Source organism: Epinephelus lanceolatus, chromosome 17, assembly GCF_041903045.1.
Source record: "Epinephelus lanceolatus isolate andai-2023 chromosome 17, ASM4190304v1, whole genome shotgun sequence".
Classification (NCBI taxonomy): Eukaryota; Metazoa; Chordata; class Actinopteri; order Perciformes; family Serranidae; genus Epinephelus; species Epinephelus lanceolatus.
Genome location: NC_135750.1, coordinates 22,292,309 through 22,317,175, shown reverse-complemented (window position 1 = coordinate 22,317,175; position 24,867 = coordinate 22,292,309). Strand labels below are relative to the sequence as shown.

The window sequence follows — 24,867 nt, the reverse complement described above, 5'->3', positions numbered from 1 at the left end:
CCAGTAATAATATGTTTGGTGATTTGCACTTGAAAAGACGTTGAGGTTAAAATACAGTAGATTTTAAAATGTTGCACATCTATTTGTATCTTGACTCAACAGCATTCAGTGACTTTATTTCAGCTACAAATGTAGTAAATTTAAAGACACTGAAATGCTGCACCATTGCTCACTCAGAAATATTAACATATAATCCCCAATATTAGGCTATAGGAATTATGTTCCATCAGTGCGACCAATGACATCAGTGATAGAGATCATTAGTCATTGATACTACATGTCTAAAGCTTCATACCGATTTTTAACATTTAAATAATTAGACCTACACATTATGTGCAATAAACATTTGGGAGCTGCTCTAACAGACTGACAGTCTGATCCTTGTGCACAGTGTTATAAAAAATAATAAATATAAAAAGGACAGAGGTTTGATTCTGAGCTGAGGGTGAATTCTCGCTGTGTAATATTTGAATGTAAAGACAAAAACCAGTGTCCAAAGAAATGACTGATGTGCATAAATTCAGTAACTTAAGACAGTCCTGAGTAACAAACTAATATCCAGCAGGATTTAGACTGTGACAGACAGTAAATCTCTGCTAATTAATGCGCTTCGATACAAGCTTTGACACGGACTGAATGAATGAGGAAATGAAACAGCGTGTAAGAGGGAGGAGACAGAGAAAAGCTCACGGTTTATTGAAGAAAACCTGTCAGCGAGCAGGTTATGTTCACAGAGTCTGTTACCATGGTGACTGACTCAGAGTTTCAGTTACCTCTCTTTCTGGAACGGATAACTCAGACTTTCCCTCATCTCAGGGTCAACTTACTCTGAGTTTTCACATAACCCGCTTTCTGGAATACCCCCCAGGGGTCAGCAACCTTTACTGTCAAAGGAGCCATTTTTGGCCAAAACATGTAACAAAAAAATCTGGAGCTGCAATACATATTAGTGTCTTACCGTGCCATCAACAGCCTGTTTACTCTAAATTAGCCTATAAACATTCCTAATACACTAATACAACAAATTAGCTAATCTGCAGTAGGCTATTTATGATTATTTGGTCCTTAGACTTTGCAGTGTTAGTGGTGAAAGCAAACAAAGCTGTCCGCTCACTATAACATTCTTGATTTTCCTCCGAGATGTTTTTCTTTTTTGGATTTGGAATCAATAGCTAGCCTCACTAAGGAGATTCAAGACTAGCCATTGCTATTGAGATTCAGCAAATTTTAGGAAAAGGCGCCAGGCTGTAGACATTTGACGGCCATGGTGAGCCCAGTCTCACTCTGAAGTCGTCGAAATCCAGTGTTGGGCAGTGACTTGTGGCATCAGAAACCAATGAAAAAAGGCATCCTTTAACGTCGGCATGATATGCAGCCGGTTCTTGTTATAGTTTAACGGTGCCCAGCAGCGTCGAGGGGAAACATGGCGGGACAAGGACGAAGGTGGACAAGGTGGTGAAAGTCCGATTGGGGCGGATGGGAGGGGTGGTGGATGGGTCCAACAGACACTGACTTTCACTTGAGTGAGCGGTGTTTGCGTCCCGTAAGACTCTACAGCCATACATTGTTCTTTTTTCATAAACCTAACTACATGTTTTTGTTGCCTAAACCGAACCATGTATGTTTGTTGTTGTTTGCAATATAGTACTGACATAGTGTGTTTATTTTGAAAGAGACTGTATGTGAATGTTAAATCTTTATTTCGAACATGCAAACAAATGAATAAATAAATAGCAGAAGAAAACAAAACAAAAACAGTATTTGTAACAAGAACAAGTGTAAAGCCACTGAATTAGAAAAATAATCTATAAATAAATAGATAATAATAATAATAATACAAAAGCAAACAAGTTATAATACAAACCAAAAAAACAAAAAAAGAAACAGAGACGCACTAAGCGGTCTTGCGTTTACATGTCCGAAAAGGAGTGGGCTGAAGTAAAAACTAATCCCACCCCTCTTCCTAAGTCAATATACATTGCTTATCTAGCTTCATTATATGTATATATATGTATATGTATATGTATATGTATATCTATCTATATATATATATATATATATATATATATATATAGACAGATATATACATATATCTATATATACATATACATATATTTACTGTCATATTAATTATTAATTTAACTAATCTAAATATTTAATTCAGATATTGAAAAACAAAACAAAATCAAAACAGACAGACAGTAACTCAGAAAAGAACAAATAAAGTAAACAAATACACAATATCCAGTTGTGATCAATTCCCTTCATCCCTGTACCTCGTGAAAATCAAATTTTTGTACAACTTCTTAAAACTCTTCATACTTGGACATCCCTTGATCTCCTCACTCAAACTGTTCCACCGCTTCACCCCACAAACAGAAATACAAAAACTCTTCTTTGTTGTGCGCACCCTATAATTTTTGAAATTAAATAAACCCCTTAAATTATAACTCCCTTCTCTTTCAGTGAACAGTTTTTGAATATTATGTGGTAGTTGATTATTTTTTGCTTTGAATAATATTTGTGCCGTTCGAAAGTCCACCACATCTGCGAATTTGAGTATTTCTGACTGTAGAAATAATGTATTTATATGATCCCGGTAACCAGCCTTGTGAATAATCCTTATTGCTCTTTTTTGGAGAATGAATAATGAATGTATTGTATTTTTGTAATTATTGCCCCATACCTCTGCACAGTAACTTAAATAAGGTGAAACCAGTGAACAGTAAAGAATCCGGAGTGAATTGTGATCTAGAAACTGTTTGGCTTTAATATTGCTATACTTCTTGATACTTTGGAATGTATGGTTCTTATGAAAAGTTTCTGATGAAAGTATGAGAGAAGGACAGTCTCACTCGCACACACATACAGTATTAACAAGGACGCATAAGCCTTGCAGCAGGATTCGCCAGGATAAAACATTCATGTTGGGCAGACAGTGGCTATTATTCATCCTGTTTTACAGCAACATGGTAAGGCTACAGGCTGCTGTCAGACTGCCATTGATTGAACTGCCAATTTCATCTTCACTCATGGCTGGATCCCAGTTACCGTTTGGAATAACTTTTCTGTAGTCTGCTGCCAGCTGGTTGAGTTTTACTCTAAGTTCAGGGTTTCAGTGTCTTTTGTTGTCTTGTTTGGCTGGAAATTGTGTTAGTTTGTTTGCTCTGTTGCCGTGACAGTATAATTTCCCTTGAAGTTTTGCTGTAGTGGTCTTTTTAGAAACAAATCTCTCAACAGCTGTAAACCAAACCTTCAGAGAGCTGAGATCTAAACCCTTTTAGCTGCTACAAAGTTTTTTTTTTTCTGTAGTATCGACCCGTTCAGGATGTTTACCTGATTTGGCTCCTGGCAGGAAACAGCAGAGCAGAGTGTTTATGATTTGATGGAAATAAGTTTAGAGCATTGTTGTGAGCAATGCAAACCCAATTTAGATGGACCGCTTTACACAACTCAAAAACGCAGCACGCGTTTAAAAAAGCATGAATGCAGCTGAGTGCCTGAAACGGAGCTTCAAAGTGTAACAGCTTTAATGCTGTTTGGTCCGCTTTCGTTGTGATCTGACACATTGTCATAATAGCAAAGACGAGTTTTACTATCCCTTTCAATATTGTGGGGATGTGTGCATCAGTGTGTTGTGTTAATGGTAATTGTTAATGGCTTGTGATCTTTCATTACCCTCCCACTGTTTATCTGATCTCTGGAACAGAATGTAAATGAAGGACAATAACAAAGAGAAAGGGAGAGAATAGCTGGAGGGGAGCAGCACTGTTGAATACAGGGTGGCTAACCAAATGTCTTACCTTGCACTGCCCTCTTCGGGTGTAAAAATTAATTGCTGCAATGTCTTTGGGAAGGTCAGAGGTTTTCAGCCGAGTGTTTGGTAAAAAGATGTATCTAGCAGAACGTTAACAACCACTTGCAGGGGAAATTTTTTATAAATTCATACAATAAATCGCTCAGAAACAGAAGAGAACATGTTTTTAAAAAATTCTAATTAAAAAATGATGAATGTAAAATTTCTACTGACAGAAAAAATGAATCATTATAATCATTATGCTTGAAAAATCTATAAAAATGTTTAATTATGGTAATAAATGATTGTCCCTTGACTAATGTGTGTCACAGGACACATGCCCATATATGACTACAGTATATTCCTAAAACCAAGTGTCTAAAATTAACTATTCCTCTAATTCTCAGTGTAGTTGCTGCTCAGAAAATAATCCATTATGTCTTGTTTCCTCAAACGAGAAAGCCTCTCTGATCCCTCTGTCTCACCTGATTGCGTGCACTTTCTAAAGAAAACTCTTCATTAGTGGCTCTCTGTAGTTTATGCTGAAAGGACCTGGTCTCAGTAGAATGAATCTGTTTTTGTCCCGCATCGCGGTATTAAAATATCCTTAAAAGCTAATGATCTATGCAAATGGATCTCTTTTTTTCACTTATCTAATTGGAAACACACTAGCCAATTTTGAGCACCATTTGTCAATGACCTCCTCTGTGTCTCCTTCGCTGCACACACGTTCTCACACACACACACACACACACACACACTCCCTCCTCTCTCTCTGTTAGACATTTTAATCAGTTTTGAGAGGAATAATTGCCCAGGTAGACGTCTAAATATGGAGGTATTTCAATTACTCTGTGTGTCTGGCTTCAGGCAAAATATGCCTCATAGTGACTAATCAACTACGACAGATTAATCTAACATTATATTACTATCTCAGTGTGTGTGTGCGGGTGTGCGAAGTTGTCAACATCTACTGTAGATTAGCATGCAGGCAAGTGCACTCCCATCATTATGTGGAGCTCAGGACATCTCTTGAGATGCATTACAGGTGTTGCTTCCTCATGTACACTGGCAGTAAACAGTTCAGTCTAAAAGAAGCTCCTGTGGTTTATCTGTGATTTCTCACCCTGGAGGAACCTCACTGCCCTTAACAACTGATGAGTCGAGGTCAAGGGGGAAGAAAAAAAGATCTGAGGAACCTGTCTGGAAGTTGGACAAGCGCACAGGCTCACCACTGGCCTGCTAATTATATCACACACACTCTCACTTTCAAAGCAAATGGAGCAACACTTTTTTTTGCTCAGTTGAGCGCAGCTACTCCACAGAGCTCATATCATGGTTAGCACTGAAGTGACAGCTGTAGTGTGAAGCGCTTGATGTGTGTGCATGATTGCAGCTATGGATGTGTTTAACTTTCTTTATTAAGAGAGGCGTCCTGGTGTGACACATTTTATATAGTGATTAGTGGGCTAATTCAAAAGGTGTGTATGTGCTTCATTTGGTTGATCTTTATTCATACTTACGGCATGGCTCTAGGTAACGTGGTCTAACTTTCAGGGCTTCAAAATATGCTACATGGGCAGTGGGACGCTGGGGGCATCGTTAAGCATCTGTGTGAGATGCAACGGGCTTTCCACCAATTCCAATTTAAACCCATCCATGTCACTGTTAGACGCTCAGAGCAAAGTAAGTTTAGAATATTTTCACCACTGTACCTTACCGTCAGACAGCCTTTTCCAACAAGAACTGAAGCCATTATTTCAAAGCCACCAGGCTCCATTGACAGAAACAGTCATTTTACTTTACAGAATGCCGGTGTTGTCGGTCCATCACTGCCTCTATCTGCTATTGTGTGAGGTAAAGCAGTGAAAATAGTTCATTTATAGTGTACATTTAAACTGCTATTGATATTTTTAGATGGCTTAAATATGTTTTTCTGCGGCCCCATCCACAACAGTACATTGTTTAGCTTCTGTGCTGCTAGATTTGGTTTCAGAAAGACGCTAGCAAAGCCACATAGTACATATAATAAGCTTAACAGAAACTTCAAATAGGATGGAGCACCATGTTTAACTATATGTATTTTAATGTTACAGCTGGGACTGAAAATGACAACAGAAATAAACAAGTTTGCCGATTTCACATGTCTCCACAATTCAAACAGTTTACAGTTTTCCACCAGGAAGTGCCTGTAGCTGTTAGCATGAAGTCACAGTGATTCGGTCTATAGCCAATGTGTTCTGAGACTGCATTCCAGCCAATATGTTCCACCTCTACACACGAAGCGTTTACCTGCCGTTCAAATGTGGCTGCCACTGTCATTGTTTAAGTAATGCCTTGGTCTTCTGCTAAAGAGACAAAGTATAACGAGTAGAGATGAGATCATGTTGCAGGGATGGCAATGTCAATTTCTCGGTTTGTCTTGTCAGTCTTTGGCTACTGGACAGATTGCCATGAAATGTTGTAGATATTCATGATCCCCAGAGGATGTATTCTAATGAACCTTTTCCAGTAGTGCCACCATAAGGTTCACATGTGTGGTTTTGAGTGGAATGTCTCCACAATTATTTCATGGATTGCCATGTAATTTCATGCTCTCTGTATGATGAATTGTAAGCACTTTGATAACCCTTTGGCTTGTCATGCAGTGCCATCATTAGGTCAAAACTTGTGACCAAATACATTCAAAACTAATGACATTTCCATCAAGCTCTGCTGGACTTTGTGTTTAGTGCTAACTAGCAAAAGTTAACATGCTAACAGGCTAAACTATGATGGGAAACATGGTAAACATAACACCTAATTACCATCAGCATGTTTGCATCTCCATTGTGAGCACATTGTAGAGCATGTAGCTCAAAGCACAGCTGTTCTGTATGGTCTCACAGAGCCACTAGCGTTGCTGGAGACTCTTGTTTAGATGTCTAGATTATGTAATTGTTTTATCATAAAGGATGACCATGTTTTAAGCAGCTCCTAAACATGTGTTGACATAGACTCATTAAGATGTTGTCGAAACAATGGTTACATATATGTAATCTAGACGTTTATAAAAAACTCTCTTCTCAAACAAATTTAGCCCACTGTGGTTTTACAGTAACCTAGACGTCTAGACATCTTTTGACCTGCAAGCCACTCGATCAATGCATATAGGGTTACAACGTTGTAGCAGTGAAGTCAGCTAAAATTTATGTTACCATTCTTAGAAGCAACCGCCACAACAGAAACAAGTTCAAAGGTCAGTGCCTTACAATATTCCTGGAATCACAGAGCCTTCACATCTGAGTTAAAGTTAAAGGGGAGAATTTTTTTTGTTTATTTGCAATATATTGATCTTACATTTCTGTCTCTGTATATGACAGATGTCCTAATGCTTTGTGTAAGGGATAATGACAGATAGGCGCAGCCAGCCTTAATCTCTCACACTTTCATCCTTGATTTGACTCTCCCACTGCAGAATGTGTTTGAGAATTTACTGGCCTAAATATGTCATTGTATCTGGGAATTTATGAAGCCTGTTTAATTAACTGTGTCCTTCAATGCATGCAAAATATAGGGTAATATAATACTTTATGTAGATTATAACTCTACGTTGATGACCAGTTGTGAAGTAGTTCTCATTTAACGATCATTTTTCATTATGTTCTTTTTAGTCATCTCAGTTTATGTGATCATAAAGAGCCTTTTGTAACGTCTGATCCTTCAGTGCCATTAGAAGCCCCGAGGTCTCCCTTATTGCACTTGAAGCACTCGACTGCATCAGCTGACTCACTCACATTAAATGACAGTGATTGATGGTTGCACACTTTAAGCATCAATGAGCCCAGTTCCTGACTTTGAACATGAACCCAAGATCGTTGCTTGTTGTCATTTTGTTTACCAAAGAGCATGAGTCTGCCTCTGATTAAGTGTAGGTTGTTCAGTCCCACAAGGCTGCTCTAAGATGTGTGCTCCCCAAGGCTCAGCAGCTATACTGTGGCTCTAGGTCTCATTTTGACTCTGGGAATCATTAATCACACAGCAGACAGATCAAGCCCTTCATAAACCTCTCTATCCCACAGCCTCCCCTTTACCCTCCATCTCCTGCTTTCTTTCTATCTGGGGCTGACCAGACCTGCTCACAGGCACAGACAGAAAGATGCATGGATGTATATATATGGCCTATGTACAGTATAAAGACAAGGCTTTTAAAGCACTAGGGATTAAATATCCCTCTGTCTCCCGTCGCAGTAGAGCATTCACTTCCAGTTTTGATAACAGGGGGCGTTATTGAACATGGAGCAGAGGATGAAAGTAATGGAGCACTTTGAAGCCAAGGGGTGTCACTTTCCACTTTTGTTGAAGCCTAGCCATTTCTTATTTAGGGATGCAGTGATCTTACTTATTCTCTTCCAACACCAATTTCAGAGACTGTCCTCTCAAGAAGAACAAAAGCATCAGTCATATCAGCAAATCCTGGGCTGGGGTAAAAAATTTTAGACAAGGCCGGTGACTGAATTTTACCACTAGGTGTCACACTTGACTCAGCAGCTGCTCCAGAGTGGAATATAATTAGACTCAGCGCTGTTCTGCTCTACCTTTGCTGGTGGCTTAACTGCTGAAAAACAATGCCACCCCCCATTCGATGTTCGTACATTTTAATACAGACTGATGATGCAAAATAACGGTGCAACATTCCTGCCTTGAACAGGCTTTATAAAAGAGGCTTGACAGAGACTTCTCGTCCCATCTCGTCACCCCAAAAAATGCCCGAACTTTCTAGTAAACAAACACAACATCTCTCATGTCTTCTGAGATTCAGTCTCCTTCATGTTGCCAACCTCGGCTCAGCAGTAACATGCACATGGCCTGTCAGATACTGGTGGCTCCATGAAAAAGATAACATTATGTTCAACCCATTGTCATATTGCTTGTTAGTAATGCAGCATGAGTTGGATTTAGCTCCTTGATGCCGTCAGCACAGGTTGCTGATGTAGGTAACTCTTGCCAGAACATTTTCTAATATAACTGCCAGTTCAGCTAAAGCATAAAATCAAACCAGTTTAAGTTGTACGCCAGACAAGATTCGCAAAACCAGAAGTTGAGCCAACTCTACAATAAGTATTTGTGCTTGAGTGACAAAGTCCTCAAGCACCTGTGGTAATTTTGAGTCTTGGCTGTTGGGAGAAAAGGTGAGAGTTCTATGACATTTTTACAGAGCCACAAGGTCTGCAAGAAGAAGAGGTCAGGGTGGTTGGATGGCTTAACAACACATCAGACTGCGACTCACAAGACCATTGTTCTTTTCATATTTCCTACCTAATGTCAACTGTGGTTTCTTTCAACTATGATTATGACCCAAACCTAACCTTAACCAAGTAGTTACTGCATTTAAACCTAAACAATGCCCTTTTCATAACCCTAACCAAGTTGTTTTTGTGCCTAAACCTAACCAAACCTCAACCATAGTGGTGTCAGATCGGAAAACAGTTTAATTTTTTTGATTTGAAGTCTAATTGTTGGGTAGACAAAAACAAAAATGGCATCATCTTAAAAAGAAGACACTTACATGGATCATTCTGGAGAGGAGGTAGAAACAAAGTGAAAATTCTGTGTACCTCTCTGCAAGGAACTTATTAGAATTACTTTTATGTAAGGTATACTGGTGGACTGTATTAATAGAAATGGGCGTAGCCAGCGTGATGTCACCCACTGGTTTGTGAAACACCCTTTTGGAATTTTGGCCATCGCCATCTTGGTTTTTTGGAGCCAGAAGTAACCATATTTGCATCAGAGGACGGAGCTGTGGAGGAGAACCCAAGGAAATGATTGACAGGTCGCCGTGGTAGCAGCTTGTCTATCACAAGGTAGCCACATCCTAAAGCATACCCTGTTTTATCGTCCATTCTACTCTAAATGGGACCATAACTTGCAAAATTAACATCATGCTGTAGCGACTGAGACCATAAATATATTAGGAGAATGTTTACAGAGGTGATAAATTAAGTGGGACTTGTACTAGTCTGACTTCTTTTTTCAATCAGTGGAGTCGCTCTCTGCTGGCCATTAGAAAAAATGCAGGTTCAAGCCACTTCCACATTGGCTTCACTTCTCAGACCCAGACATAACCCCTTGGAAGTGATATAAGGTCAGGGTTGCCGTGGGACGAAAAGCGTAGTCTGCTGCCCACTGTGACATAATGACTCTTGATTAAACTGACAATGGAAACATTGATTACTTTTTTAATAATGAAACTGACAAAGACAGTGTATTCAACGCGCATCATTCGCATGTGGCCCATACCAGTCACAGTAATAAGGTTGTGATCTGGGTCGATACGATCTAGTGTATTACCTCAGCGCATCCCGACTCCTATTAAGAGTGACAATTTCCTTTGTCACATCCCAGCTCATCATTATGTTTCAGATGGTTCATGAGCCTACCATCTCTGTTTGCTGCTGCACTTAAAATTAGTCATGCATATGTCAGGTATATCAGGTATCCATATGGCAAGTCTGGAAAACTCTACATGCCAACCAAAATACATCATCATGATTCATTCTTTTATTTATTTTTCTTTTTTCTAGTTTTTCTGTTCCAGTTCTTCAGAGATTGTGTTTGTCAGTTAGGATGTCAGTGTGCCAGATGTGACATCAATATCATCTCATCCCAACTGAAATATTCCCCACTGCGCTGGATTGCATATGCAATACATGTTATAGCCAGATTTCAACTCCAGGCTGTGTGTTTGTGTGTGCACGTGTGTTGACTTTACACTCAGGGGAGATTGCCACATCTGTGAGTTTGTCCACAGTAGCCGCTGGGTCAGATGCTTCGCCTCTTAGTCATCACAGTCTCCCTCCTCCCTCCTGTTAGTCTTTCTCTGCATCTTATTTTCCTAATTTTGTCCTTCATTTCGCCCCTGCTACCTCTTTTTGATTCATTTGTAATTTGGATTCTGTCCTTGTCGTATTGCGGTTACTGTTATTTTCTCCTTTTATCCACTCCACCTTGCCCCTCCTTTTTCTGTCTATCTCATCGCCCAATTTATTCATCTCATCTGTTTCTTTTGTGTCCCCTCTTTCTGTTTCCCCTCTTAACCTACAAGTAGTACTCGTCCATCCTTTTCCTTCCCTCCTTTTCTCCTCTCCCTCCCCTACCCTCCCCTTCACTCGGCCCCATCACTGACCCAATTAAACATGGGGAGGGACATGACAGGAGGAGAGTGACGGAGGTAAGGCGAGAAAGAGAGGGAGGACAGGCAGAGAGTACGGAGAGTTTGAGAGTCAGTAGCTGGAAAAGCAGAGAGAGTCCGAAAACAATTGGCATCAACCTGCCAGGACACACACAGTGAATCGTCCGAACTTCACCTGGAACTTAAACAACCTTTGACAGCTTCGGAGGCAGCGGGGGTGGAGCAGCAAGCCGACAATCCTGCTGCCACGCACTTACAGTTCTCGATGAAGAAACGAGGAGAATAACAATCTACCTTCAGTGAAGAAAGCGGGCGGGGAGCCGTGCAGAGTTAGGATGGAGGAATACCGGCATATAGAGGGAGACTGAGTGGAGAGATTGAAGAGAAACAGACGTTGCATTCCTGGTTGGAGCTGAGAGGGGGAAAGTGGTTGCCCCTGGGCAAGAGAAAGATTTTTGTTGACAGAAACAGAGAAAGAGAGAGGCAGGGGGAAAGGATGCATCTGTTCTTCCAAGACAAGTGGGAGGTGGAGGGGCTGCAGACTGTGGGCATCCTCCTGGTGGTCTGTAGCTCCCTCAAACTGATGCACTTTCTGGGGCTTATCGACCTTTCCACGGCAGGTAAGAGAAATGGTAAGCGATCAAGAGAGAGGCGCCGAGTGAGAAGTCAAAATGATGAATTTGGTGAGGGGACATTAGGAGGAAAACACTCAGCTGGAAAGCAGGGTGTCTGCATAATGTGTTTGTGTGCTTCTGATGTGTCTGTTAGGACGAAACATAACAAAGTACTTTGACCTAATTTCTTCACTAAATAGCTGTCATGTTTGTCACACCCTCTAGTGTACGTGTGTGTGTGTGTGTGTGTGTGTGTGTGTGTAATTATGCTTGTGTGTGTGCTTGATTTTGTCTGAGACTGACAGTACAGTGTATCAATACCCTTTACACTCACATGTATGCAGAATGTTAAAACCAGATTATTTTTTGCTGCATTTATGACACAAAAGAGATTCAAAATTTCTTGAAAAAGAAATTTGAATGAAAAATTCCTGTCCAAAACATATCTTAATGTAAGCCCATACATCCTGGGAAAAAGACTGTCCTTTAATACTTTCCTTCTTACAACTAAAGGATTCTGTCTGCAGATTATGTTATCAACCAATCAATCAAGCAGCCTTTACTTATCCCTTCTACTGTGATGAGGATGTGTTCTTCAGAATATTTTTTGTTGTTTCCACTTATAGGAGAACTCCACCAATTTTTATACATCAAGACGTCACGACGTGTTCATCACGAAGAGCTTTGTAGTTTTCCAAAGTCTAAAAAGACCCTGGTGATGTCATCAGGGTCCAACTGGGCATGGTGTTGGGAAGATGTGAGCTTATACCAAACAGCTGGCTGTTCTCATGCACTGTTCACACGTATACCTGCGAAAAGTAATGCACCACAACTCGTATATAATCCTCATAATAATGAGCCAATAATTCCTGTATAACCAAAGGAATCAGGAAGGCTGCGATCACATGGCCAATGTGCTGACAGAAGTAAAGAAGAAAGTAATACGGTAGTAGGGTCACAAAACAAAGGACTTTTCCCCACAAGACCAGCGTTTGGAACCATGTGAACATTGAGTTATTTTAAGGTACACTGTCACCATATTTATTTTCCTAAATCTAAACTATGTAACTTTACCTTAAGTATTTAATGTCCTTGTTTGACATAAACTGTTGTATGTGCATTTTTGCAAGGTAACAGACAAACCGCTGTATGAGGATACAACGCAAACATTGAGGCACTTCCAAAAAAAAAAAATGCATTATGGGAGCTAACGTTTTGGAGTTTGAGCCATATGCTGGAGCCATTAGGGACTTAAATCAGGATCTCTGTGCCCCTGCTGCATCGATTTTGAGGTTTCATTTCTTTCTTGCCTCTTGTGAGTCCCCAAGATTAAAGGAAGTGCAATAAATAGATGCAGTGCAGTTACGAGTAAAGGCAGAAGACGTGGGAGGAGATGAACGACATTAGGTAAAGGTCCCAGGCCTCATTTGAAACCACAGACAACACGAAGAACCGACCAAACCACCAGGATGTGTCTAAGTTCTAATTTTATCCTAGTAGTTGTGAAAACTGCACTGTTTTTTTGAATTGCACATTCTGCTTTTCTCATCAGTGTCAGGAGGGTCTAGAAATCACAGCTGAAAGGTTCAATGTTGGATCTGCAGTGTACTGTATCACTGTAATATGTGTGCTGCCTTCACTTCGGCTGATAGCGTCTCTGTGCCTTGAGAAAATCCTCAGATCTCTTGAGTTTATGAAACACACAGCCTCTTCAGAAGTTACTGGATATTGCCAAAAATGTGTTGCCATCAAGCTAAAAATAGAGCTGTTTTATTATTTCCTGAAGAGTTGTGATGGTTTGTCAGTGTACCCTGGGGAAAACTATTGAACTCTAATTCCACAGTCACTACAGGGCGCGCCGGGTAAGAATGACTTAATGCCGCACATCAGCTGAAGAACACACAAAGTTGCATTTCCCCCGTGTCTGATAAGGAATAGACAGTTTTTATTTTTCCGCCTACTCAAGCCAAAATGAAAGAATTTCTGGCCTCACTGTCAGTGCGACTCAAAAAACAATTTTAACTTCAAAGGCTGGAGAATAAATTGATCACGTTACTTCAATAGGGTAATGAGTGTAGTGCTTGTTTTCAACAAAGGGCCATTTTCAACCATGACATTAATACTAGCTACAACTCCCATGTTAAGTCCTGTATCAGCTTTGGAATAAAAAAAAAACAACAACAGCGGCTTAGTTTCTAAGATAGATTGATACAGTTGATGATGTGTTGTAAGATGTTATCAGGGCATATTTAAGAATATATAGGGGACCTTAAAGAGACATACCTGTGCACATTAAAATTAGGTTAATCCCTCTGAGATCAAACATCTCTATTCCAAGACAAACTTGGCCACGTTTGCTCAAAGACATCACAATAAGCGAGACATTTCATCACCAGCAAAGGACAAAACTACAGAGAAAGAAACACAGCAGATGGAAAGAGAGCTGTGAGACAGGAGGAGAGGAAAAGGTGTCTCAGTCCTAAAAGAAGCATATCTAAGCATTGACAGTTTCCAGTAGATTCAGCTTTCATGGTCCTTACAAGTATTTCAAGCTCAGCGTGCCATGCAGAGCAGAGGAAGTAGAAATTATGAAGGTTTTCTTTTTTGCCTATCTCCGTCCAGGCCCTCTGAACACTCCGCAGGAATTAAATTTGTCTGCTCACACCCAGAGACAAGCTGCATCTGCAACACAATAACAACTGAAGGCCACTTTAAAAATGTATTTCACTGCAATTACTAGCATTAAAGATTTAATCAACAATGAAATCTTTAAAGCTCTGCAAGAGCAAACTTAATACCCTATAGGGCTGTATGCAACATATAGAATATGTATGTACGTTTCAGAATCTGAGCTGGGATTACCTGAACATGGTCCTCACCAGAGAGGTAGCGGAGCCGGTGGCTAGCAGGTAACGGTGCAAACAACAACAGTGCTGGATACATGGATCTGTATGGCATTTTCAGCAGTAACAGCAGTAAAAGCACAGTGCAGAGTGGCAGCAACCAGCAGTGGGATACACACACAGGGACTCACAGGCACCAACATGTAAGTGCGGCAAGACCAGACCAAAACAAAGTACAGAGAAGCTCAGACCACAACTCACACAGAAGGAGCATGACTTCATTCTCTGCTCATGACGCCATTACTCCACTTTATCTTTACATAGCATAGAATTATTTGCTGCTATATTTTTGCTCTGAATATTGTATACAGAACCTTTAAGCACTATTTGGAAGTAGGTTTGTTTGTAGGTACAGTTTTGATATATTTTGACTTTACTTGTGATTTTTGTTTGCTACTGTATACTTCTTCATTGTATCTAGCAAATTAAGATATTGCAAATTTAATTCCACTACCTTTTTGTGACAGCTGTAGTTACAGTTGTACGATTAACGTGAATATGATGCATTGTTGCAATAAATTAAAGTGACATCTAACAAGTAAACAAACAGCAGTGTAAGTTAAAATTAGCTGACAAAAAATATCTCACCCCAAAGTCCATTTAGTAGCTGTTCTGGGGCTTTTAGTTGTATAACATGATCTTCTTCTGCATGGAGTTACCCAGCCGTAATGAAATTGTGAATTTTTTTGTGACCACTTTCAAATTCATGGGGTATTTTTCTTGACGCTGGGAACAGCAAGTGACAAACAATCTCACGTGTAGTAGATTAGGCCATTAAGTAACAATAAGCTTCACCTCGACCAGATCCAACATTACAGCAATACAGTGCGATTACTTTGCTACCATCAGGCATCTTTGAAAACTTACTTGGGTTTATTTTTGTCCCTTTGACAGATGTCAAAGTATTCTATATTTATTTCTGTGTCATGGGCAGCTGTTGGGTCTACATAAAAAAACATATTTACTTATACATATGCTTATGTGTATATGTATTACACATATGCTGTGTGCACAAGCAGACCCTACCCTGAGGCGGAGGGCTGGGCCTGTGCTAGGCGGCTGGATGTATTAATCTGGTATCCTGTTCTGGCTCCAAATGACGCCAGAGCCACAGGTCAGGGGGGCCAGAGTCCCTGAGGACAACAGGGTGGTACATCACAGAGGCTAGATAGTCTGTGGAGGTACTGTGGTTTTACTGGTTTTCACCCCGACATGGCCTTCATCCCTCAGACCGCTGGGGTCCTGCTAAAAGGGGTGAGGGGACTGTTACCATGGAAACTAAGAGGCAGGAGTAAGTATAGGTTCATGTGTGCGTATGTGTTTTACTTCCCCCATCTGATTTTTATTATCATTCCCTGAAACATGGCAAAATAGGCGTTTGCTTGCTCTGACGTGAACTGGTGCTACAGTGGTAGATGTGATGGGCTCTGGTAGAGGTGGTTTTGCAGGACGTTTGTCTGGCAAGTGAAATTAAGTCCTTAAGCCGATTGTGAAATAAAACCGTTGATGTTTGACTTGTGCTTTGAATTGATACTCTCCACTGTATTTTTATACAGTATGCTGAATGTGGCATTGTGCTATGAGAGACTGATTCACGAAACTGTGTGTTTCTAGGAGTCACACTGTGCTGCTTTTGTCTGGTATCATCTACTGTTTGAAGTGGTACTCGTGGTCTCCCGTCGCTGAGCCAGGTCAGCAGGCAATTAGCAATTTGACTAAACGGCATGAATCAGTCTGTTGCTGCATCTGTCCCTTGCATGGAGTGCGTTTTTGGTCCTCACAGGGCATGTGTGCATGTGTGTGTGTGTGTGTATGAAAACACAATTTGCAGACTTGTGTCTAACCTGTGTGCTATGGTTGGTGATTATTACAGGTAATCCTTCTACCAGCCAAAGCAAAAAAACCATAAAGCAGCGATTCCTCAAGCTGCTGCCATGCTGCCAGCCCTCGGCTGCCCCCTCTATCAGTCAAAGCAAGTGCTCCTTCACTCTCTATACATCTCTACTTTCCTCCATGTGTCCCGACTCTTAAGTGAATTACAAAAACTCATGCAGATTCTTGTGTGGATGCAGTCATGCACACACACACACACACACACACACACACACACACAGCCACCGAAACATTCAGTGTACACATAAAACAACATACAGACACACAGTCAACCCACAAACTCAACAACACTCTCCTATTGCTGTTAATAGGTCAGACCTGTTTTCACATTTTGTGATTCGAAGCGCTATGTTCCCTTGGGCAATAGAACGTGTGTGTGTGTCTCTGTGTGTCTGTCTGTGTGTGTACAGTTATTGACAGTTATTTTCTGGAGAAACAGATGGGATGAGGAATTTCTGTTCATGGGTGTGTCTCCTCACCTTTTAAATTGTCTCGTCTTTACCACTCTGATTAATGTTAACCACCTTCTCTCACTCCCTCAGTAAAGATCTCTCCTTAGCATACTTAAACTTGAGTTTTTCACACAAGTAACTCAGTCATTTTATATATGCTTTAAAGATATTGTTTTGCTTTGTGATCTGAAGTACTGTAGCCGGTGCTTGAACAAAGATGATTGGAAAATACTTGTCTCTTCAAAATTAGGAGAAAACAGAGTTTCTATTTGCAACCATGTGGAAAAGGTCACACTGCAGCTATTCAGCTATCACTGCAACGAGCTATTATGGATCCCTCTGCATGCTGTGATTGGCTAGTACTTGTCATGGTGGCATGTTGAGGTTGTCAGCGGTAAATATTAGGGCAAAGAGATCATGTTTAGGGCTAGTGTTAGCCAATCTTGGCTATTTTTAGGGTCCGGGCAGCTAAGCTGTCAGGACACTATTGTAATCCTAGATATTCTTCTTCTTTCTTCTTTCTTCTTCTGAGAAAATCATACTTCCCATGGGTGAGAACTCACCAAATTTTGCACAAAGGTCCAGTCTCATGCCAGATATCCTCAGCTGTAAACTCAAGCCAATAGTCCTGATGGTGGTGCTACAGCAAGCGTCTAAAGTTCAAAACTTTGAAAATTCATAACAAATCAACCATACGTGCTACGACTTCACAACTTTCATCAAACTGTAGCCCCAATACTGAAGAAACTTTTGTAAACTATTAAAAATTATGAAGTTCATCATAATCATGTAAATTGACACCAAACTTGCTACAGAGCCTCTTCAGACTGTCCTACAAAAACTATGTTTCTCAGATTTTTGATTTATCAAAAATTGAGCCTACAGTGCATCAAAATGTTTGACTGTAAACAGTACTGTAAACATATACATGCAAAAATTTCAGAATTTTATCTCAAAAACTGAATTTTTGACAGCATTTTGAATTTTGCTCTAATGTGAACAATTGGAGTCAATGTAAAAATGGTAATTTTAAACATCAGTTTTTCACTTATGGAGCAAATCAATCATTGTTACAAACAAATTACCAACATCTCCATGCTGTCTAGATGCAATATGTGTATTTTCAGATTTTTGTCTTAATAACTGAATTTTTTACAGTGGTTTCAAATCTGCATTTCCATGCACAGATGGCTGCTTTCCTACACAACAGTGAATGGCTTACTCATATTGTGAAGCCACTGTTGAGTTGCTACTTGCCAATTAGCTCAGAGCGGTAGATGACTGTCTTAGGTTCCAGAGGTTGCTCAGAATTGCCTAAAAATGCCTGGACCTGACCCATTGCTGCGCAGCAGCTACATATAATCTGACATTAAAATGGTAAATTTACGAGAAAAGGCTCAAAAACATACTGCTAGAAAGTGAGGTGGCATAGCAGAAAGAGCAATAGGGTCCACAATGGTAGTAAGATGTGGTGGGCAAGAGGGTTAACACAGGACTTTAACACAGGTGACTGAGATTTGAGTACTGTATGAGTCAATGTATAAGGCTGCACACTGTTAACATAAACTTTAGCAGAATGGCTGAATAGACTTGTTCACCTTAACATCATATTTTAAAATTGTTAGGACGCTCAGGAATAACCACATTGGGTAGGATAATATTTTGCCTTATACTATGTGATGAGCTCAATATTAGTTTGATGACTTCATTAAAATATATATTGGCCAGGCGATGGCTCTCCTGGAGGTTGGTGAGGGCGCAGTGATGATAAATGCAAACTAACACTGGTGTCTCCCTCACACAGACAGCGTGGAAGATGACTTTGAGTTATCCACTGTGTGTCATCGCCCTGAGAGCATGGACAAGCTGCAGGAGCAGACTAAGTTCACCAAGAAGGAGCTCCAAGTCCTCTACAGGGGCTTCAAAAATGTAGGTCTGGCTGAAGAAGAGAGTGATCAGGCAGACTGCAAATTAAAAAATAAGTCTAAGAAATCTGGTTCTAGTAGCATCATCATGGGAGTTAAGAGCTGTATAAGTCTGGCAAGATGTGAAGTTACCGTGTAGTGCTTTATATATTCTGTGCTGGGTGGGAACTAATGAGTTTTCTCGATTCACATCTGTATTCCAGGAGTGTCCGAGTGGTGTGGTGAATGAGGAGAACTTTAAGACCATTTACTCCCAGTTCTTTCCGCAGGGAGGTGAGTTGTCAACTCCCACCGCTTAACCTGAAGAGCTCCAACTGTGTCTGTAATACTTTAATTTACACCAGTCTTCCTACCTTCATTCATTTCACAGACTTCAGATATAAGCATAAATAAAGGCATTCATTTGATTCTGTAGCGGTACACAGGGAGCTTTTCATCATCACAATGAAATGAACATAATTAACTCATTATAAATTTGCTCTGCTGAACCACGGTCCATGCACTGCAAAGAGGAGAGGCAATTTTTCATTTTTATGATGTTTAGCTTGATGAAATGTTAACCACTCGCCTCCAGTTGTATTTGAAATTATTCTTATATCTCGGCTATATTTAGCTGGCTGCTAATCCAAGCTGATCAAAGACTTTGCTTCATGTTTCGAGGGCACACGGGTTACTGTAAGTCTCTACCTTTGCAGATTCAAGTATGTATGCACATTTCCTGTTTGAAGCCTTCGACACTAACAAGAACGGCTCAGTTAGTTTCGAGGTGAGCTCTATTCTTATATTGGCTTCCTTTTTTTAGAGATGAGAGCTAATATGTGCTCAGGTGAAATTTGCTACTACGGCTGAATCTACACAAATATGTATTCTCTCTGAATACCTGCCCACAGAGCTTTGTACTGTGATGAAAATTTGACTTGATTTACTGTGTTAAGATTCAAGTGATGTTAAAACAGTACAGTAAATCGTTTCCCATCTATCTCAGGACTTTGTATTTGGCCTGTCTATCATCCTGAGAGGGACCATTAATGACCGGTTAAACTGGGCCTTCAACCTTTATGACCTGAACAAAGATGGCTGCATCACCAAAGAGGTAAAGCACACACACACACTCACACACACATCACTTGCTGTAATGGCTTCTAAGCAAGGCTGTATCTACTAATGAGTATGAGGTCATGTCCACAGTATTTGGGAGGATGTGGAAGCACCCCATTAATCTTTGTACATTTCAATTTTGGTGGAAATCAGATGTGGAAATTGTCTGCCAGGATATTTGTCACTGAATACACCAGTATGTAAAAAAATATCCTGTAAAAGCATGCACCAAACACCTGCTGGGTAAACTCCAGGAAAATATCGAATGGGCACGAATGGAGATTAAACCCAGCAATCTTGCAATATTACCCATCGCCAAGGTCTGGCTCATCAGCTATAGGTTCCGCATCAACGATGAGACGATATCGACTGTCCTGGAGAATTCTATCAAAAGCCTTGAAATATGATTATTGCAAACCTAGAAGACACTGAGCAGGTGAAACAGCTCAAACAGGATACAGTCAGCGTCCTCAAGCAAATCAACAACACTGCTCTTGCAAGAAGGCTGAAGCTTTCAAGTGTTCAGTTCAGCCTGCTGCCCTGGCTAAAGTGGCCAGTCACCATCTATGAGGTCACCGTATCTTATGTCATCTGGCTGGAGAGACTGGTGAACTCACAAGTGAGGAAGTGCCTTGGGTTACCGAGAAGCAGCAGCATCAGCAGCATAGGGTTCTATGGGAATACAGCCCTCTGACTGCCACTCTCTAGCTTGGTAGAGAAATACAAATGTGTCAAAGCAAGGCCAGACATGACACTCACAGAATCTCTGATCAGTTGTAAGAGCCGTCTTTCCAACGCTAGCAACAGGGAAGAAGTGGAGCCAGAGCAGTACTAGACACCAAATCCGCCCTATAACACCGGGATACAATGTGCCATGTCCAACAAGACAGAGGGGGCTTTGGCCTGGAAGGAATGAAATCTACCTGGCAAAAGACTACTCCAACTGAATGCTAGCACTTGGTGGTGCACCACCAAGAAGAAGCAGCCAGGTGTGCCAAAGCCATATTCCAAGCCATGCAAGGCCTCTGGATGAGGGATGGTTTTAAGAGGAGGAAAATTTCATGGAGTACAAATATGTTTTCTCTGCCGCAAACCCAAGTCTGTGGCTGGGAGAGGATCCAGCCTGGCTCCAGCATGCAGTTCTGGCAACCCTTAAGCTAATCTTGATTGGTTGTAGGCCAGCTTAACAGAAGGCAGGTACACCTGGTGACACAACTGATTGCTGAGGTGTTTGGCAGCTGAACTTGAGTGCAAAAGAGTAATGATAACAGATGATGCCTATCAATGCCTGAACAACATTCCCACAACTACCATATGACATGCAGCCAGAGACGAGGAAATGAGTATCAACCCAGACCCAGACAACGCAGACTCTCCTCATTTGAAATCACAACAACCAACTTGCGACCAGACCTTGTCCTCTAGTCTAACTCCTGCCGGTGTGTCTTCATCATTGAGCTGTTGATCCCCTGGGAGGATGTTGTGGATGAGGCATACAAATGCAAAAGGCCGAGATTCTCCAACCTTGCAGCAGAAGCAGGGGAGTAAGAACAGAATGCAAAAGTGTGTCCAGTTGAGGTGGGTTGCAGGGGCTTCACAGCCAGTTCCACTCCAAGGCTCTTAAGGGAAGTGGGAGTCAGAGGACAGGCCCAAAGGAAGGCAATTAAAGAACTCGCCAATGCCACAGAAAGGAGCAGTCACTGGCTGTGGCTGAAAAGATGAGATACTGTCTGGAAAACCATAAGACACACACCCGGGTCTAATTACCCTGTGTGTGCCTGCCTCGACTGCGAGTGTGTTGTAACAAAGGGCCAAAACACCCAGTGACGTCGAGGTACACAACTTGAGATGTGCCTAAATGGTAGTAATGTAGTGCAGAAACTTCAGGGATTGTAACACTCAGTCCTACTCATCAATCTGTGGTACATGTGGCTATATGCTCTTATATAACCAAGTTCCTTTTGGGCATGCACGAAAATAATCCCAGATGTCATATTTTACCAACAAATGGAATAAAATTAACAGTCTATAATATACTAAATATTAGTTGGTATTTTTTTAATCAAATAAAGCAAAACAAAAAAACAAGTTCTTGAATTTATGACCTCTGTACTTGTATAAACCTTTCTGTCTTTATGTTGTCCAACAACTTTTACATCCTCAATAATGTGTTCTCACTTTTATCCTTCACTTTCCAGGAGATGTTGGACATCATGAGGTCCATCTATGACATGATGGGGAAGTACACATACCCCACTATGCAGGACGATGCTCCAAGAGAACATGTGGAGAGCTTCTTCCAGGTCAAACTCCACCGTCTTTATTTTCAATTAACCTTTCATTTTATCTTTGTTTAAAAACTCAAAAATATTACTGATAGAGATATTGTTATAAGATAATGAACACAAATATTGAACATACAATAGTTTTTTAGTGAGTAAATCCTTGCCTGCGATATTTTTCTTTCAGAAAATGGACCGGAATAAAGACGGCGTGGTCACCATAGAAGAGTTCATTGAGTCATGCAAAAAGGTGTGGCGAAAAAGGGGATTATCAAGGCCTAAAGAAGCAGTTCGAAATTTAAATATGCTTATTTGCATTCTTGCCCAGACTCAGATGAGAAGATTGATACCACTTTCCTGTGCATTAAGTATGCAGCTAGAGCCAGGAGCCGGTAAGCTTAGCTTAGCATGAGGACCTCCTGAGAGGAGAGGTACACTGTCAATCTTCTCATCCAACTCAGCCACAAAGCAAAACACTGTAAAATGTCAAACTATACTTTTAATCCTCACTTTCCCCAGTGTGAATAATTTGGGTAACACAGAAGGAGAAACGCCTCCTAAACCAAACCCTTTGTCTCTGTCTAGGATGAGAACATCATGCAGTCCATGCAGCTGTTTGACAACGTCATCTAAGAATCTGGACCAGAGAGTATGCTGGCACCAGGGAGGGGAGTGTGTGTGTAAGATGAACCGGGATTGAAAAGAGAGAAAGAGTATGTGATTGTGTGTGTGTGTGTGGCCGTCTTCTGACTTGCAAGCTTGTGCTTGTGTGTCTGTTGAAAGCTGTGAGTCCTGAGGGCACCGAGAGGCCCTCTCCCTCTTCCTGGACCCCCAGTGACATTTCTCCAAGCGACAATGGAGTTTCCCCCAACTCCCTTCCTCATCATGCAGAACCTTAGTTTTACCCCAGAGGCACAGAGAAAGAAGGCAAGCAGCGGGCTCACAGGCACCGGCACACGCAAGACCCCCCACCTGTTTTATTTATTACTATTACTGATGGAGGAACTATCGCAGCCTGTAATGGCTGAACTCAGAGGGAGGAAGTTTCCCTGAAACCTCGATCTAAGATCACTTTTACCCCTTTCTCCTGTGATGGCTGAGATTTGGATTTGTGATTCTGATCCTGCCTCTGTGCATGTGGGTAACACCTCCCCTGGAGCCTAGACTGCTCGCGCACCGGCCATAAAAATAGAAATGAATCTACCACCATCTTGTGGACGAGAGAGAGAAAGACACTCCCGGAGGAAACAACTGACGAATCGGAGATCCAAGCGAACCCGCTTTTCAGATGGAGGTTCAAACGTGTTGTTTTCCATGAGAAACTGATTACAATATCGCATGATGTCACTAATATCCAATTATGTATTTACAGATACTCCAAAGTCTGCTTGTCTGTCTGCTGTTCCTAGTCATTCACAGGTGCCTCACCCTTTGTGTATGTGTGTGCGCATGTGTATCAGAGAGAGATGTCATCCATCTTACCTGTGTAAGACTCTAATGGGACAACACCCACCTCCATTCATGGGATTTTGGTAGAATAATTCAGAGCCTTCCAAACTATTACAGTCTTAGCTGTAGGTGTCTATTGACTGTTGTACATTTTCTAGCACTCCCAATGGTGTGATATTAGGCAGTACATCATGGGGACTGCGCTGTACTTGACAAGTTGTTTTGACCATCCCAACTTCTCTCAACACAGGACTCGCATACCAACGTTGTACTAGTCTACCAATACACATCCAAAGGGGAATTTATTAGATTGCAGATTGTACTTGTGAACTTCTTGTAATCGGAAATGTCATGTGGTTGTAGCAGGTTCTACCACACAAATTTCAAAACTCTTGTTGCATTGAATTAGGCTCATCCAATTTCAAAGAGGCATAGTATGTGTGTGTGTACTGTTAGTGAGAGCGACATGGTTTATTAGTTGTTTCTTTTTATGTGCCCCCTTATTCTGTATTCTCCCTCTTTCTGTAACACCAAAGAGAAGATATATATTAAAGAGGTACATAAAGCCACTCTAGGTTAAGACATGAAGCCCACCTGTGGGTGAAGAGAGAGGGAGATGCTGTCTAGTAAGCGGGGCAAGGGGCAATCAGAGATGAAGGGATGTAATTTGGTGGATTGGTAATGTAGTTAATCTGCACATTGTCCAAACTGAAGTGTTCAGATTGTAAACCCACATTATTTGAAAGACATTCAAATTATTTGCAGCCACTTGTTAATTAGCTTCTTTTCAAACTGGACTCTCAAATCCAAGATGGCGTAAGAAACAGAGACACTCGAGCCGTAATTACATAGAATATAGTGTCTTTAAAATGCAGAGAGACTGCATGGAATAGCAATAATGTTCTCCACCACGTATCAGCGCATTCCCACTCATCCAACCTCTCAGAGCACAGTACAAGGGTGCACTATGGCCCTGATGAATATATGCACTTCCAACCCTGCAGTTATTTTCTATTGCTGCTTTTTTTTTTATTTGTGGGGGGTAAGTGGTTTGGCTCTGATTGTTCCTTGCCAATAGTTTTTAACTTCCATTCCTGACCACAAGTAAAACCTGTCAATACCCGCATGTACTGTGTCTAGAACAATGAAAACCTACTAACCTGTTGTACTGACTGTCTAGTTAGCTAGCCTCAACTGGTTGCATTACATATTCAAAATGTGTATATTTTGTACAGAGACAAATAAAAATCACAGTTACTATGCAAAATGGACTGAGGAGTT

The 24,867-nt window shown here is 41.0% G+C and overlaps 1 protein-coding gene across 6 annotated transcripts in view; it reads left to right on the top strand.

The window, feature by feature from the left end:
• Nucleotides 1–24,853, top strand: part of LOC117248072 (A-type potassium channel modulatory protein KCNIP2) — a 144,818-nt gene extending 119,965 nt beyond the window's left edge. For 3 of the 6 annotated variants that reach the window (XM_078176298.1, XM_078176297.1, XM_033612811.2), the window contains exons 2-8: nt 18,637–18,761; nt 18,961–19,030; nt 19,453–19,523; nt 19,743–19,850; nt 22,054–22,158; nt 22,325–22,387; nt 22,723–24,853. In XM_078176298.1, the coding sequence (XP_078032424.1) occupies nt 18,637–18,761; nt 18,961–19,030; nt 19,453–19,523; nt 19,743–19,850; nt 22,054–22,158; nt 22,325–22,387; nt 22,723–22,770 (590 nt within the window). In that variant the 3' untranslated portion in view covers nt 22,771–24,853. Of the gene's footprint in view, nt 1–10,971; nt 11,603–16,360; nt 16,460–18,636; nt 18,762–18,960; nt 19,031–19,452; nt 19,524–19,742; nt 19,851–22,053; nt 22,159–22,324; nt 22,388–22,722 lie in introns of those variants that run through there. The other 3 variants (XM_033612809.2, XM_078176296.1, XM_033612810.2) reach the window with 3 other exon arrangements.
• Nucleotides 24,854–24,867: the final 14 nt, after the last annotated feature.